At 48.2% G+C, this 15,689-nt stretch overlaps 1 protein-coding gene across 1 annotated transcript; it reads right to left on the bottom strand.

Moving 5' to 3' along the window:
- Positions 1-3,779: 3,779 nt before the first annotated feature.
- Positions 3,780-11,256, bottom strand: SERPINE1 (serpin peptidase inhibitor, clade E (nexin, plasminogen activator inhibitor type 1), member 1). The gene is made up of 9 exons (XM_005879123.2): positions 11,101-11,256; positions 10,262-10,533; positions 9,106-9,339; positions 8,368-8,562; positions 7,586-7,784; positions 6,473-6,573; positions 6,270-6,356; positions 5,699-5,782; positions 3,780-5,407 (listed from the first exon to the last, which is right to left on the bottom strand). The coding sequence occupies exons 2-9, from the start codon at positions 10,530-10,532 to the stop codon at positions 5,370-5,372; spliced, it is 1,209 nt and encodes a 402-aa protein (XP_005879185.1). The 5' UTR covers position 10,533; positions 11,101-11,256; the 3' UTR covers positions 3,780-5,369.
- Positions 11,257-15,689: the final 4,433 nt, after the last annotated feature.

Raw genomic sequence — 15,689 nt, 5'->3', positions numbered from 1 at the left:
GGGCCTCCTTTCCTCTGGTATTGTCCTGGCTCCCACTGGTTTTCTTTTTTCTTTTTTAAATTTTTATTGATTTCAAAGGAAGAGGGAGACGAAGACAGAAACATCAGTGATGAGAGAGAATCATTGATTGGCTGCCTCCTGAACATCCCCTCCGGGGATCAAGCCCACAAACCAGACACGTGCCCTGCCTGGGAATTGAACCATAATCTTCTGGTTCATAGGTCCATGCTCAAGCACTGACCCACACTGGCCGGGCACCACTGGTTTTCTAAGGAGAGAGGGAAACCTTCCTTCTAGGCTTGAATGGGCTTTGGGTCCCTTCTGACTCTATCAGCTTTTGGCGAAGAGACAACTTGAAGAAATCGAACCTGAAGAGAGGAATCCATTAGGAGGAGGTGTCAAATAAGCACATCTTCTTTGAATATTTTACTGCAGTGATTTTCAATCTTTTTCATCTCATGGCACATGTAAACCAATCACGAAAATTCTGTGGCACACCAAAAAATATCTTTTTTGCTGATCTGACCAAAAAATTAGTATAATTTTGATTCTTTCACACTGGGTGACCATTGTGTTGGCTGCTGTCATTTTTTTATTTGATAGTCGGAAAAGAGGTCAGTGCCCCTGACTAAATAGATATTGCATCTTTTGAAAATTCTTGTGGCACACCAGTTGAAAATCACTGTCTTAGTGTATCATGATGAGGCACCCAAGAATGCCCCTGATGAACCTTGAGAGGAAAACAGGAATGGAAAGGGCAGTGAGACGATCTTTAGTACTGTTGAATGATTGGGGAGTGAGTGAATGCGTGAATACCCTTTCTGGATTGGCATCTTGATAAAAATTTGCTCCAAGGAAGTCTAACAATTTTAGAGAGAATGATAATGTGAAGGTTCTTTTTAGTTCAAGGTCTAAAATTTATCTTTATTTATGGCAGTGGGCTTATTTAGGAAAGTTGTGAAGGCTTATTTAGGCTCGAGAAAAGTCAGGATTCTACAAATGATCACTGTTGATTGTTTTATACCATTTGAACATGCATGTTTTATCAGAATCACAGAATTGTGGGATTGGAGGTTCTTAAAAGATACCTAGTCCCATCACTAGGAAGTGATTCTATGGATATACAAACACTTGTGTATAGGGATAAATGTGCAAGGCTGTTCATCTCAGCATTGTTGGTAGCAACAATGACAATTTTAAAAAGCCATGAAACAACCAAAATGTTGATCTGCAGTAGTTAAGGAATTATAGTACATTATATATGTGTAGGATGTATCATTAGGTAAATAAAGCAAGCTGCAGAACACTTGCTTTATATATATTCTATATAATAAATCCTATATAATAAAAGCCTATTATGCAAATTGACCGAACGGCAGAACGACAGGTGGCTATGATGTACACTGACCACCAGAGGGCAGATGCTCAACGCAGGAGCTGCCCCCAGCCCGCAGGCCCCAGGCCAGCCAAGGTAGGTGCCAGCAGCCCCCCTCCCCCCGATTGCCCCGCCAGTTGCCCCACAGATCGGCCCTGATCACTGGCCAGGCCTAGGGACCCTACCCATGACACTAGAGGCCCAGTGCACGAAATCGTGCATGGGTGGGGTCCCTCTGGGTGGCCTGCAGGGATCGGGCCAAAACCTGCAGTCCAACGCCTCCTGCAGCTCCTACCTGCCGCTCCCACTCATCCCGGCCCCACTGTGCCTGCCGAGGGCTTGCGCCCAATCAGTCCCGATCGATTGGAAGAGGCTCACACTGCTGCAGTAGCACTCGCCGGCCATGAGCCTTGCATCTGGTGCCCTCCCAAGGGGAGTGGCCTGTGGGATTGGGCTGAAACCAGCTCTCCCACATCCCCCGAGGGGTCCCAGATTGCGAGAGCGTGCAGGCCAGGCTGAGGGACCTCACTGTGCATAATTGGGATGGGGAGGGACCACGGGAGGGCTCCAGGGTGTGTCCGGCCCATCCTGCTCAGTCCCGATTGGCCAGACCCCAGCAGCAAGCTAACCTACTGGTTGGAGCATCTGCTCCCTGGTGGTCAGTGTATGTCATAACGAGCAGTTGAGCAGCCTTAGATATCATTAGCATATTACGCTTTGATTGGTTGTTCGGTTGTTCTGCCGTTCAGTCTATTTGCATATTACCCTTTTATTATATAGGATAGGATGGTATGATCTTATTTGTGAGAAAGTAACAAATATTTTAAATATTCTTATAAATGCTTACCAAAGTTCTGAAAGAGCACCCAAGAGACTGGGCCTTACTAAGTTCCCACTTTTAATCTGTTGAGCTGTTTGAATGTCTTACAATAAGCATGTGTTCTTTTTAAAAAAATATATTTTTATTGATATCAGAGAGGAAGGAAGAGGGAGAGAGAGATAGAAACATCAATGATGAAAGAATCATTGATCGGCTGCCTGCTGCACACCCCCTACTGAGGATCAAGCCCGTATCCCGGGCATGTGCTCTTGACCGGAATCAAACCAAGGACCCTTCAGTTCGCAGGCTCTATCCACTGAGCCAAACCACTAGAGCAAGCATGTGTTCCTTATCACTTAAAAAAAGTCACCTCATCTTATACCCTGACTGCTGAAGCATCCTTACCAAGTGGTCATCCTGGCTTTCTTAGAACATTTCCAGTGGTGGGGAAATCCTTACCTCTTAACTACCAGACAGTCTTTTTACCAGTACCCTTCCAGATGATAATTACTTCCTATTATGATATGATCTAGGATTCCAGGGGCTGGTTCTATCAATCTTGTCTTGAGGGGCCTGGAGCTGGATGGTGCACAATTTTGACAGATAGTTTTTGGTATTTTTTCAGTTAAAAAATTATTTTTGAATATATGATCAGAAACTAATGTCTTTTGGTGATCTCACTCATGTGGAATATAATTAACAAAATAAACTGATGAACGGAGTGGATCACGAGACATGGAAGCATGGAACACAGTGCGGAATCTCAGAGGGAAGGCAGGGAGGGCCGGTGGGTGGGAGGTAATCAATCAAAGACCTTGTATGCATATATGCATAACCTATGGATGCAGACAATAGAATGGTGAAGGCCTGGGGGGGGAGCAGGGAGGAAAGGGACATATGTAATACTTTCAACAATAAAAAAAAGAAAGAAACTAATATCTTCTGGGAAGAGTCTTCAAGATACTAGAATAAAATACTCTTTAGGATGTCATTTTAAGGACGATATGAAGAATGTATATAACAAAAGAGCTTTGTTTTTCAAGGAACCTGATATGTAAATGGGGGTGGGGGTAGTATGCACACCCGAGCAGACATGAATAAAAGCACGGTTACACTCCAGGAAAAGGAAAAAATCAGTAAATGCCACGGGGAGTGTGAGGATGTTGACTGAATCCATGGAAATGCTGGTTGGAGCAAATGGACTTAGTCTGGATTTTGATAAATGGGGAGGGGGTAGGCGCAGGGGATAGCAGCATTGGGTGGTAGAAAGAAATGGTGTGAATAGAGATGGAAACCCAGGGGGACAGTGGGTGAGTGCAGGCCTGTCTCAGTGGTAGGTGTTTGGAGGAACTCCCTTTCCCTTTTTGAGGATGATGCCCAGGGGAGAATCATGCCCACACAGTATGCCCCTGGAGCCTCCTTGTGGAGCCCCTGAGGCCAGTCCTGTGGACTTGCTGTGGCAAGTCAACGTGCCCGGTCCATGCGTGTATGTTTCCCAAAGATCCCTTTCACCTGAGACGGCTGTGAACTGACAGAATTTTGATTTTGTGCTGTGTGAGACGTGGAAAATAAAGGCGGGGACTGTTTTTGGAATATTCTTTTTATTTATTTATTTTATTGTTTTAAAAAACATTTTTACTTTTCATATATCATAAGTGAAAAAGCATATAATTCAACACAATTTCAAAAACATTGGACCCTACATTTGGGTCTCCTTGTGAGTATAGTTGTGGCTATCACTGTCCAGTGCATAATGAAGAAAGAAAACAACAACAACAAAGGACCAAGATTTTTTGCTGAAGAACACATTGGGATGATTAGGATTCTATTAGGATGCATTCATTTGACATCTATGTGCAATTCTTCAACAAATTGGTCTTCGTGCCATACCCCTTAGCTAGCTGGTTTTCAGGAAAATTACCTAACTAGGGTAGTTGAGCCTGAATTCACTGTCTCTCTTTCATTCCCCCTCATTTTCTCTCTCCCTTTCTCACGTGTCCACCGCTCACACACAGCAGCCGGAAATGACACACTGAAGTGAGTCACCGATGCAGCTGTGAGTCACCCTATAATTGGGGAAAGTTCTGTCCTGCTAGGTCGTGCATCCCTTTGCACTCCTGCTCCTAAATGCATTGGAAAATTTTAAAATCTCTCTGCCCTCACTCTAGTCTCTCTCACCCACCACATCCTTTGGGTCCCTAAAGTGGGAAGTTGGGTAATCTTGGCAGGAGTCCTAATCCATCAAGTGGAAAGGAAAGGAAAGAAGAGCGACGGGGTTCAGGCAGCCACAAGGTGGCAGTGTGGGCCCCTCACGCTCGCCGCCCAGAGGGGTATGGCAGCTAAGTGACCAGACTCCTGAGATGCAATCACACAGATCACAAAGGAACACTAAGCAAGTTTAAATAATATGCTTTTTTGTTAAATAGTCCTCTTTCTCTCTAACAAGCACACAAGAAAGTGATAAATATTCAAGCACACCTCTGTCATCCTACCCTCCCCACTAGGAGATTAGAGCACACCTTCCTCTATTCCTGCAAAATAAAGTTTGTGGGAAGCAGAAACCTGCTTCTATAAGTAAACAAGTCACCTACACTCAGAAATAATAGATGCTCACTGTTTCTGGGGAGGGAGACAGCCAGGCCAGGGTGAGACCCTGCAACTGGTCACAGCCCCTCTGTGCTGGAGAAGGATGGATCTTGCAATGAAAGGTGTTTCTTCCATTGGTCTTCTCTGGCCCGACGCCAGCCTCCTCAGCAGTGGCAGACAGTGCAAGAGTGAGGGCCACGTGACTGGAACAGTTTCTCCTGTAAGCCTTGCGGTGCCATCTTCCAGGGCCTCAGTGGGATCCAGATCTGAAGACCCGAAAAGGCAGAGTGATGGGCAGAAGCAGCTGCACACGTGGCTCTGAGAGTTTTACGGTCGGATTTGGAGACCTCCGGGGAGCAATGCTTCAGCAGTCCCTGCCAGGGTCTCCACTGGGGGGTTTTATCGAGAAAGGTCCCCTTTTCTCCCTTGGAGAGGCTGAGTTCTAAAAGCCAGATTTACCATTTAAAAAAAAAAAAGCGAATATCTTCTCTTCTCTAGAAAGGCTAATTAAAAGTTCTTTTCTTCGCAGTTTCTTCTTCTCTGATACACCTCCAGTTCTGTCCCAGTTGAGAACTTCTTTTTTCATGGTCAGGGTTCCATCACTTGGCCCATGAAAAGGACCGTTCCTGAGGACGGAAGAATCATGGGAAATGAGAACTGGAAGGAATGGCAGAGCTCACCAAGCTTGTAGTTATGGGTGAGCTAAGATGAATGAGATGTCTGGAGTCACAGCTGCTTTAGTGACTAAGCTAGGACTTGGGTCCTGGCACAGCACTCCATCTATGAGAGAGCACTGCCTTTGAGGAGGGAAGAGGAACAGAGTTATGGATTCCTTGCCTAGAGTCCTAGGGTAAGAGGGTGTCTACACTTGTCTGGACCAGTGCTGAAATGGTGGAGCCTTGTGGCCTCGGGCTCACCTGTGGGGTTGTGCCGCACCACAAAGAGGAAGGGTCTGTCCATGATGATCTCCTCAGGGGCCATTCGGGCTGAGACGGTAATGGCTGGAAGAGAAGGGACAATGTCTTAGAACAGAGGGAAGTAGGCACTGGTTCCTGGACCTGAACCTTAGAAGTGTAGGGAAGTCTCCTGAGGCCTGGTTTCTTCCAGGAGCTTGGTGGAGATCCATCAGCTGCTCTCCTTCAAACAGACATTTATCTAAACCCTTTTAGGGCATATTGAGAACCAAGTTCCTGAAGGTGACTAGCCACCGTGAGAACAACCCAGACTTTCCTTTGGGAGGTCTTTCACATTCAGAGGACCTCAGGAGCCACTGGAGTAAGGGAATGGGGTTCCAGGGAAAGCAGGCCCATTTTTCCTGGCTGAGAAACACCAAGGAAGAAAGGGCAATACTCCCCGCACAGGAAGTGCTGCTCTGTGAGGCCTGGTGAAGCAGGGCAGAGGGAGTTCATCCCAGGTGTAGGTGCCATAGGGACCCCTCCTGTCAGCCTTGGGCCAAGACTTGCCAGGCCTCACCTGAGCCTGACTCACCTGTAGAGGAGGATGCCTCCGTGCCTCTTTCATTCACCTTGATCTTCACTTTTTGCAGTGCCTGCGATACGTAAAGAGGCTCTTGATCTGAAACAGGAGTGGATACAAGAGTAGATCAGCTGTGGTTTTCTGGGAACAGCTCCTTTATCCTCTAAGGGGCCGCACAGCCTACCCGGATAAGAAATGAAAGGAAAATCTCTTACCTGAAAAATTCGAGAAGTCCGCCTGGCTTGGACTAAAGATGTTGGTCATCCCCAAGTTCTCCAAGGGCCTCCTGAGGTCAACTTCACTCTCCAGGGAGAACCTATAGACAGGAGCAGAAAACAGCTCAAGCTCAGGCTACCTCCGGCCACCTCTCCCCGTCCCTACCAGGTATCACCCAGGCAGCCTGATAGGATTGGGACTGATGTGAAAGTAGAAGAGGGAGGCTTGTGATTTCAAGGTCTCTGCTTGCTAGAGGTCTAATATTAATGAACATTCTTATGACTAAGTACTTTTCTCAAGTAAGACAGTAGTTTATTTTGTCTTAGGGAAAATTCTGGTCTGTAGATTGTGTTTCTGAGAGCTAACCAGAAGAAGACTCAAGCAGCGAGGCTTTGGGCTGTTCTCTGCTCCCCATCAGGGCACAACTAATTACTTCCATTCTTGGGTAGGAAGGAGGAAGGGAGGGAGGGAGAGAGAGAGAGAGAGAGAGAGAGAGAGAGAGAGAGAGAGAGAGAGAGGACACACTAACCAACTAAATTCTCCTCTTTCCTAGGGCCTCAAATGAAAGTATATGGAAATTTGGGGTAAGCATGGTGGGAGGCTTTCCTACAATTCTGGAATTACCCAGCCCCAGCCTTCTCCACCCTCTGCTTCTGCAGAAGGATTTAAAAAATCTGTTAGACACTATAATTCCAGCTGCTCCATCTGCAGAAGTGATTCCTTTTGTTCCCATTTTTGGATGTTGACTTGAGAAGATGGGGTGGGAGTGAGGGGCATTCATAAAAAGGTGAAGGCAGATTTAGCCTCCCACCTCTAGTATTTCTCTGGCTCTTCCTTTGGCTGGCTTTTGTTGGATATTCTGAGGGAGGCCTATGCAGGGGCATAGTCTAGAAAACCCCTCCTTGCCCTCTAGCAGAAATGGGAGGAGGGATGATGAGAGGAATCTTAATCAAACCCAGGCAGTTTCCCATCAGCCTCCCACACATGTCCCTGCCCTGCAAACATCACATTTGGGAAACTCAACACGGGGCTGTGTTTTCAGGAGAGAGGAGAGGCGGGAGATGAGGGGATTAGGGCAATGGCAAATGTGGCTGGAGCAACGGGTGGCTTACTTGGGCAGAATCAGGAGGCGGGGCAGACGGGTCATATTTCCTTTCCACTGGCTGATGAGCTGGGCATCCAGAATGTTGGTGAGGGCTGAGAGAGGCACCTCTTTTTCATAGGGAGCAGCAATGAACATGCTGAGAGTGTCCCCATGGTAGGGCAACTCCAAGATGTCGTAGTAATGGCCATCAGGGGTGGAAAACTCAGCTGCGAAGACACCAAGATGGCGCATTGAAAATGATTCCAGCTCTTATTGATTCTAACCCAGCACTAGATTTTCAACTAGTTCTCCTGTCCTCTCCATTCTTTTGGAAGCCAGCTTTCCGTTCTGGCTTTTGAGGCTCCCACACCCACAGCTCCCCTATTCAATGTTTTCATTTCCATTTCCCTTATTTCCTGCCAATTCCGTTTCTTCTGGTTTCTCTGTCTCTTTCTGACTGTCTTTATATTCACGTCTGCTTCCCCATATCCAGCCACTAATTCATTCCAGTCCTCTTCTCCTGAATCTCAACTTCTACATCGCCCTTCCCACAGCAGGATTTGTGGGCCACATGAGGATGTGAGATGGGGTCAAGTGGCCAAATGTGGGCCTGAGGGAACTGCTGGGTTTCAGCTTCATCTTGGATAAGATAAAGCTATTTTCTGCTGCTCCAATTATCCTAGTGTCTCCTATTTGGGAAGTGTTTCTTAAAGCTGAGGTAGATTCTAGGGTTTCTCCTCCCTTAGAGGGGAACACCCAGGGATGGGGTCCAGTAGGTACAGGGTTTGGGGAAGGGAGTCTTGCACTTACTGTAGTTGAACTTGCTGGTCTGAGTCATCATGGGCACCGAGACAGTGCTGCCATCGGACTTGTGGAAGAGGCGGTGGTGGGTGCCCAACTCTGGGAAGGGTGTCTTCCAGTGGCCATTGAAGTACAGGGCATTCACTAGTACCAGGCGTGTCAGACTGTCCACGGCCCCTTCACCAAGTAAGTCACTAATCATGCCTATGGGAAAACCAGGTGATCAGGAGCTAGATCTTTTCTTAATCCTCTTAGACAAGTTCTCTTCAACTCACAGGCTTCAAATGGATGTGTGTCTATTGAAGTGTTCCAGTCAGAAGATAGTCTGGGGGTTTAGATAAACCAATCTAGCTGTTTTCAACCTGTTTCATCTGCCTAAGGATCTCAGAAAGCCTCCCAGCTCACCACACTTTCTTGAGCCTGGGATCCTGTCTAGGATCAGACCTGGAAACTTAAGTCTTCCCTTATTTTGCTCCCTTAGCTGTAGTCTTGAAGGCGTGTGTGTGCTCCTTATCATGGTTATTACCATGCTAATGACGTTGTACAGCACTTTTTAGGGCTGCCTTTTGAGTTGGTTCATGAGAAGACCTAATTATGAAAACTATGACACTGATTCTTAAATCATTTGACCTTCTGCCTACAAAGAAAAGAATGCTGAAAGGGAGAGGTTGGTATATTTGGGATTTGTTTCCATAACCCCTTTCTTGGCAGGCCCTTGGGCCCGGCTTCCTTTCCTTGTCTGCTCACCTTTTGTGTGTCTCTTCACCCAGTCATTGATGATGAACCTGGCTCTCTCAATCTCTGAAAAGTCCACCTGCTTGACTGTGGTGCGGAACAGCCTGAAGAAGTGAGGCATGAAACCTTGAACCAGCTTCAGATCCCGCTGGACGAAGATGGCATCGGCGATGCTGATCTCATCCTTGTTCCACGGCCCCATGAGTTCCTTGTACAGTTGACGAAGGGCAGGGGCCATACCCTTCTCTGTGCCAGAGGAAGGAAAGGACACATCAGGCTCACGTTCAACCAAGGGGTCCCAGCTGGGCCAACCCTCCCTCATGGATGGGCTCTTCTGCTCCCCTAGGTTTCTCTAGAGCAGTGGTTCTCAACCTTCCTAATGCCGTGACCCTTTAATACAGTTCCTCATATTGTGGTGACCCCCAATTTCATTGTTACAAATTTAACATAATTAAAGCATAGTGATCAATCACAAAAACAATATGTAATTATATATGTGTTTTCCGATTGTCTTAGGCGACCCCTGTGAAAGGGTCGTTCGACCCTCAAAGGGGTCTCGACCCACAGGTTGAGAACCGCTGCTCTACAGGGAGATTTCATTCCAAATCTTAATCTCTTTTGCATCTCCCTCTTTTTCTCAAAAATCTCAGGTCTTAATCCTTTGTTTGGATTAGAATATTTTTCTGTTTTTAAGTTATGAACCCTATATTTTTTCTCATAATAATAATAATAATAATAATAATAATAGCTATGCAAAGCATTTCATATAGACAATTCTGTTTAATCCTTACAGCAGCCGTCTGTGCTAGGTACTTTTATTATCCCCATTTTGTTCATGAGCAAACTGAGCCTTGTTTCTCTGTCTCTTTCTGCCCTTAATTTGCCCCAGAGGGGTTAATGAGTGAGATGGGTTAAGATTATGCTAGGGGTTAAGATTATGCAGCTAGTAAGTGGTGATGCAAGGTTGTTTTACACCAAATCCACTGGCCTGTATACCTTGCGACTGGTCAAGGGTCAAGTGACACAGGGTATGGTAGTCCCTATGACATGCAGTACAGGTGTTGGCTCAGCTAAGCTGGAGTCAGACTTTCCTCTGCTTTTGGTTGGCTACACCCTGGTTCTGTGAAGGCTGCATGAGTGCCTGCCTCCTACTTTGCCCATCTCTCACCTTCAATATCGAATTGCATTGCTGCTTGGATCTGCTGCCTGGTTTCTCCTCTGGTTGTTAGCTGCAGCATGGCGAGGACTGAGGCCACCCCATAAGGTGAGAAAATCACATTACGGTCCTTGGAGGCCTCGGCCACCTGCTGAAACACCTTCACTCCAAAATCTGTGACCATTTGGGCCGCCTCAAGCTGGCGATGGTCTGAGGCAGATCCTTCACCAAGGATGAAGGCCAGGCCCAGAGCTAGGCAGGCAAAGACTGGAGACACTTTCATCCTAGAGCAAGTGGGAAAGAATCTGATGAGAGCATAGTTCTAGAAGAATGGGGAATGGGGGGGGAGATGACATCCCAGCCATGGGCCATGCTTCCCATGTTTGTTGCTGACAGGTGCTAAATGAGCACAAGGGCAAGATTCACTAAGAAACCATGATGGAGCCCTGGCCAGTGAGGCTCAGTTATCCCGTAACCCAAAAGGTGGTGGATTCAATTTCCCGTCAGGGCACATACGCAGGTTGCAGGTTCAATTTCTGGTCTGGGTGATTGTGAGAGGCAACTAATCGATGTTTCTTTCTCACATTGATGTTTCTCTCACATCGGATGCTTCTCTCTCTCCCTTTCTTCCTCTAAGATCAATTTTAAAAATGGTTAATAATAATAAAAAAAAAGGAAACCATGATGGGTTCAGATTCTGCAATCACTGCTATGGAGGCAACTTAGGCTGCAGGTCTTGGGGAGGGGATGGACAGAGGCAAAGTGGGGATCTTGGACGGGGAAATTCTGTACAGGGACATTCTCTACCTTAACCCAAGGGAAAAGATGGAGAGAGTTTGATTTTCTCTTACCTGAAGTTCTCAAAGTGCCTTGTGAATGGTGGTTTGTCCAGCTGCTGCTGCAGATGGTGGTGATTCTGTTGCTGCTGGAGAGTGGTGTGTCTCTCTTGACAGTGCCCTTAGCCCTGCAGCCAAACACAGCTGTGCTGTTAGGGAGGCAGCTGCCTGCCTTTATACCAGAAATGGGCAGGAAATAGATTAACTCATGGCTCAGCCCCACCTACTTTCTGGCTTTGGAAGTCTGACTCCCTGAGGCATGTGTGTGCGTGCTGCTGCTGTGTATGTGTACGTGTGAAAGGGCTCAGGAACGATTGAGCAACCGCCACAGCCTTGACCTAGGGGCCTCCCCTGATTTTGCTGCCTTCCACCTGTGTCCCTCTCTCTTTGGATGTTATGCCAGCCTGACCCCTGGCAGTGCCAGACAGCCCGAAATGCCCAGTGTTTGAGATGACCTCCCCCAGTGCTCAGCTTGGGGGAAAACATTTTACATTTCCTCTTTTTCCTTTGGGGAAATGGGTCACCACAGATTTATCAAAGAAGCTACGGATCCTGTGGATTTCTGTCTGCCAGCATCGTCTGTCTACACCATGTGCACGGTAGCTGAGGAAGAATGCCTCTCCCTCCTCTTGGCCACATCCCAGTGGCCACAGGGCACGGAGTGTGCCATGTGATTGTCTGGATTTTGACTGTCTAAGACATGAACCTGGCAGAGGACTCCCTCCAGTCTTTCCCTCTTCCCTTTTAGAGTGTCGTGGCGGATGATGCATGGCTGACTCTCCCACGTGTCCAGACTCTTGAGCTGCCTCTGAGGGCTCTCTTTTGTGTAAACAGCCCTGTCTGGCAGGGATTTGAGGTGTACTGGGTGGGGTGGTGGAAGGACCAGGGGTTACTCAGGTAAAGTCTTGCCAAGGAATTAGTAGCCCAACATGTAAGTTTTGTTTCTCTGAGCTGCTCACTGTGACTGGGGAGAATTAAGTCTTATTCTTTTCCTCCAGATGCAGACATTGGAGGGCTGGAGCAGCACAAGTAGGGATAGGAAAGAGGGCTTCAATTCCTGTCTGGTTTGTGGGGTGTGCTCCTAGGGCATTGAGTTTGAAGTGGAAGAGTGACCCAAGAATTTTATAGAGGGTGGAAATTGGCTGTAGGTGAGTGAGTGGAACTGGACTAGTGCATTGGGGGGCCTGGCAGGGTCAGGTACCCTTGGCCATGTGGCCTGGATGTTGTGGCTAAGTGCCAAGGGGTCCTGAGGGATGGAGAGAGATGGTGCACTTGACCTGGGGTCCACACACTGTCATGATTTGTGTAGGTGGTAGCGTTCAAGTGGGAGTATCCATGGAGACAGCCAATAACAGATTCACAGGAAGTTTAAGTGGGTGGAAGTGTCAGGATATTTGTTTTGGATTTTTTTAGTAAACAGATACCAAGGGCAACCACAGCTGGATGGCTTTCCCAAGTTTACTCTGATTCTGCCTTTGTTTTCTCCTGTTTCTCCTGGGAATCAGGTGGGGGTGGGAGGGGAAAAGGGACAATCCCTGTTGGAAAGTTAGAATCACCGACCCGTTACAGGACTGTTCCCATGCAGTTATTTATTTATTTATTTATTTATTTTTGTAGTTGCTTCTTGTTTATTCCTTTTCCTTTTCTTAGTTGTGGTTTAGAGTCCCTGAGAGAGTGGTTAACCATGAAGAAGAAGCAGTCACCCCTGACTTCTCTTGGGTGGAGAGGACAGAAGTCCAGCACCACCCCCCCCCATCTTTTATCCCCAGAAATGCCCCCAGTGCCTTGTCATACACCCTTGGGGCTCAGAGAGAGACAGGGACTTGGGAATCTGGGTTGGGTTTGCCAAGTCCCAAGTTGGAAGAGCAGTGGGTTGAGACTCAGTCAGGAACTGCTCCCTCCTGGCACCTCACTGCCTGGCCTCTCCAGCCTCTCCAGCTGAGCTTCCTCCCCTGCTCCACCGGCTATTCCAGGAGCCCTTGTCCATGGCCTTGCCGGGCCTCAGCCGTAAAGGCCCCTGCTATTTTCTGTGGATGGCCTGGACCCTGCCAGCGCTGTGACCAATTCTGTCCCCCTGTTGACCTGATGGATGATCCTAATGCCATTCCAGAAAAGACACTCTGTTCTCAGGCTCAGGAGCCCGGGAGCAGCTCTGTGTATATTGGAGGGAGAGGGGGTACTATATATTGGAAACAGAAAGGGCTGACTTACTTAGGGGTCTTTTCCTAAACTAGAAGGGACTTGTAAGCATCTGGATGTGTATTAGAAAATGAGGCAAAGCCTCGTGTAACCAAGTTCCATGCCAGAGTTTCTGATGAGCTAGGGCCACTAGATGACCTAAAACCAGACTGGACTGTGGTCCCTCCTGCCCCTCCCTGTGAAATGGCCTTGCTTTGACCTTGTCTGTCCTCTGGAGACCTTCCACATGGTGCTGCCTGACCACCCACTGCCCCCCAGGAGACCTCCCTGCAATGCCTTTCTCAGAATCTGACCTGACTCAAGGGGTTGTCACTTTCTCTCCTTTCCCTGAACCCCAACTAACCGCCTTGACCCAATCCCCTCTTTCAAGCCTTGGCTCTTTTGTAAGGGGTCAAATGGACAGAAAGAGAAAAGTCCCTGCTGTTGAAATAGCTGGATCTCTGATTCCGGGAGAGTCAGAGATAAGAGGATGAGTTGCAGGGCTGTGGATTTTGGGGGAAGTTCCAGTTCCAGCCAACTGGAAAGATGTTCCCATCTGTCCTTCTGCAGGTGGTTCGTGACTAGACCAGACTCAGACTCACATTTTCCGTTACTGACCACCCCCCACCCCCCCACACACACCCACACACCCATGCCCCAGGAGCCCTGCTTCAGTTTGGGCCTCAGGGCCACTGATGTCAACCTCCAACCCTTCACCTCCTGCCCTCCAGCTGCACTCTGGCCTGCGCTTGGCTCTTCCCCTTTGCTTCTCCGTTGCGCTCCCAACACCAACCACCTGCCCTCTTTTCCACTTTCCTTTTCTCAATCTCTTCTGTTCAACCAGCCATCTGTGGGGGTATCCCCCTTCCTTCCCCAGGTCCCCTCAAGCCGCAGCCTCTCAAGCTCACTCCCATTTCTCCGCTCTTTCTTTTCTACTCTCTATGACTCAATCCCTCTTTCCCTCTCCTTTTCCAGAATCCCTTTTACAGTCAAATGTCTGTTCCAAGCCTTCCTGTGAGGAGGAGAGGGCTGCCTCCTCTCAGTTACACAGCCTCCCTGGAATGTTGGAGCAGGCCTCCTGATTCTTGGTGATTTCACTGGGAGAGCTGGGGGTGGAAGGACAGGGTCCTACTAATTCACAGCACTATTTCTGGCCTGGTTTCTCTCCAAACAACACAGCGACAAAAATAGCCTGTGTTTGGGCTGGGCCAGCCCTGCCTGTCTTGTAGGAGTGAGTGAGGTGAGGGCTGTGTGTCTCAGTCTCTTAAGATCATGGCCTTGGGACAGCCTGACAGGAACAGGGCCTTCATGGCCTTTCCAGGGCTCCTCCTCACATTGATGCCGCGCCTGACTCGCCCTCCTCTGCCTCCACAGCCTTTCTCCTTTCTGTCTTCTTCAGCCCCCACCTGCCACGTCTCCTAAAACTCCCATAACACTAAAACCTGTGTCCCTCGTGCCACCCCCCCAAACCGCCCCGCCGCCAATGTAGCCCTTGCTTTCTGCAGTTGCTTTTTTCTCCATTTATATCTAGAGTTTCAGGGGTAGGGAGGCCTCTAAGAACCACTTAATCCAGTCCTTTGAATTTGCAGGTGAGGGCTCGGGTCCAGAGAGGCTGAGCCATGTAATGTGTTTGAGAGCACAGAGTAACATACCACAAATGAGAGAACAGTGCTCACTGGAGCAGACAGAGCCAGCCAGCCTGGTCAGGGGTCTGTAGGCAAAACTTTTGTGAGCCTTGGTTTTCTTATTTGTGGATAGATAGGTAAATAGGGATTTAGAGATAGGTAGGTAATGACTTCCACCCTTCAGGGCTGTTGTGAGGAGTAAGTGAAATATCGTCTGTCAATGTCCAGCATATTCTAGGCTCTCACTAAGGGGTGGCCACTCTTGGTTGGGGCAGAGCCAGGACAGGAACCCGGACAGCGTGAGCTGTGAATTTTGCTGCAACACCAGCTCCTGGTTTCAGGCATTCTCTTTCACTTCCCTCCGCAATTAGCGAAGTAGATTAAATGCCTGGAAAGTGGATTGACTGGTTACCTGAGAGAATGGCTGCCAGCCCCTCTTGTCCATTTCAGGCCAGATCTTCCTGCTTCCACTCTGGTCCCGACCCGCTCCCACTGGCCACCTTCGCAGGTTTTAGATACCGAGAGTTTCCTCTCTCACTGTGGGGTCACAGGGGAACCCCCACTGGCATGTGACACGTGTCCTGATCTCCTCAGGTTATCAGAAAGTTGGGTTGCGGGGGGCGGGGGTGTTACCAACAGGTCAAAATAGAACTGAGCTTGGCCTACTCTCCTAGTCTCAGCCCTCTTGACCATTCTCTGCCACCCATGTCTGCTATCTCTTGTTGATCCCTCTATTCTTTAGCCACTTTTACGCATATCCCCTTAGACAAGGGTCTTACAGTCATTTCTTTACTTATCCTA

This window comes from Myotis brandtii, unplaced genomic scaffold (assembly GCF_000412655.1).
Source record: "Myotis brandtii unplaced genomic scaffold, ASM41265v1 scaffold583, whole genome shotgun sequence".
Taxonomy (NCBI): domain Eukaryota; kingdom Metazoa; phylum Chordata; class Mammalia; order Chiroptera; family Vespertilionidae; genus Myotis; species Myotis brandtii.
Note: the sequence above shows the minus strand (reverse complement) of the source record. Positions and strands in the feature narration are given on the sequence as shown.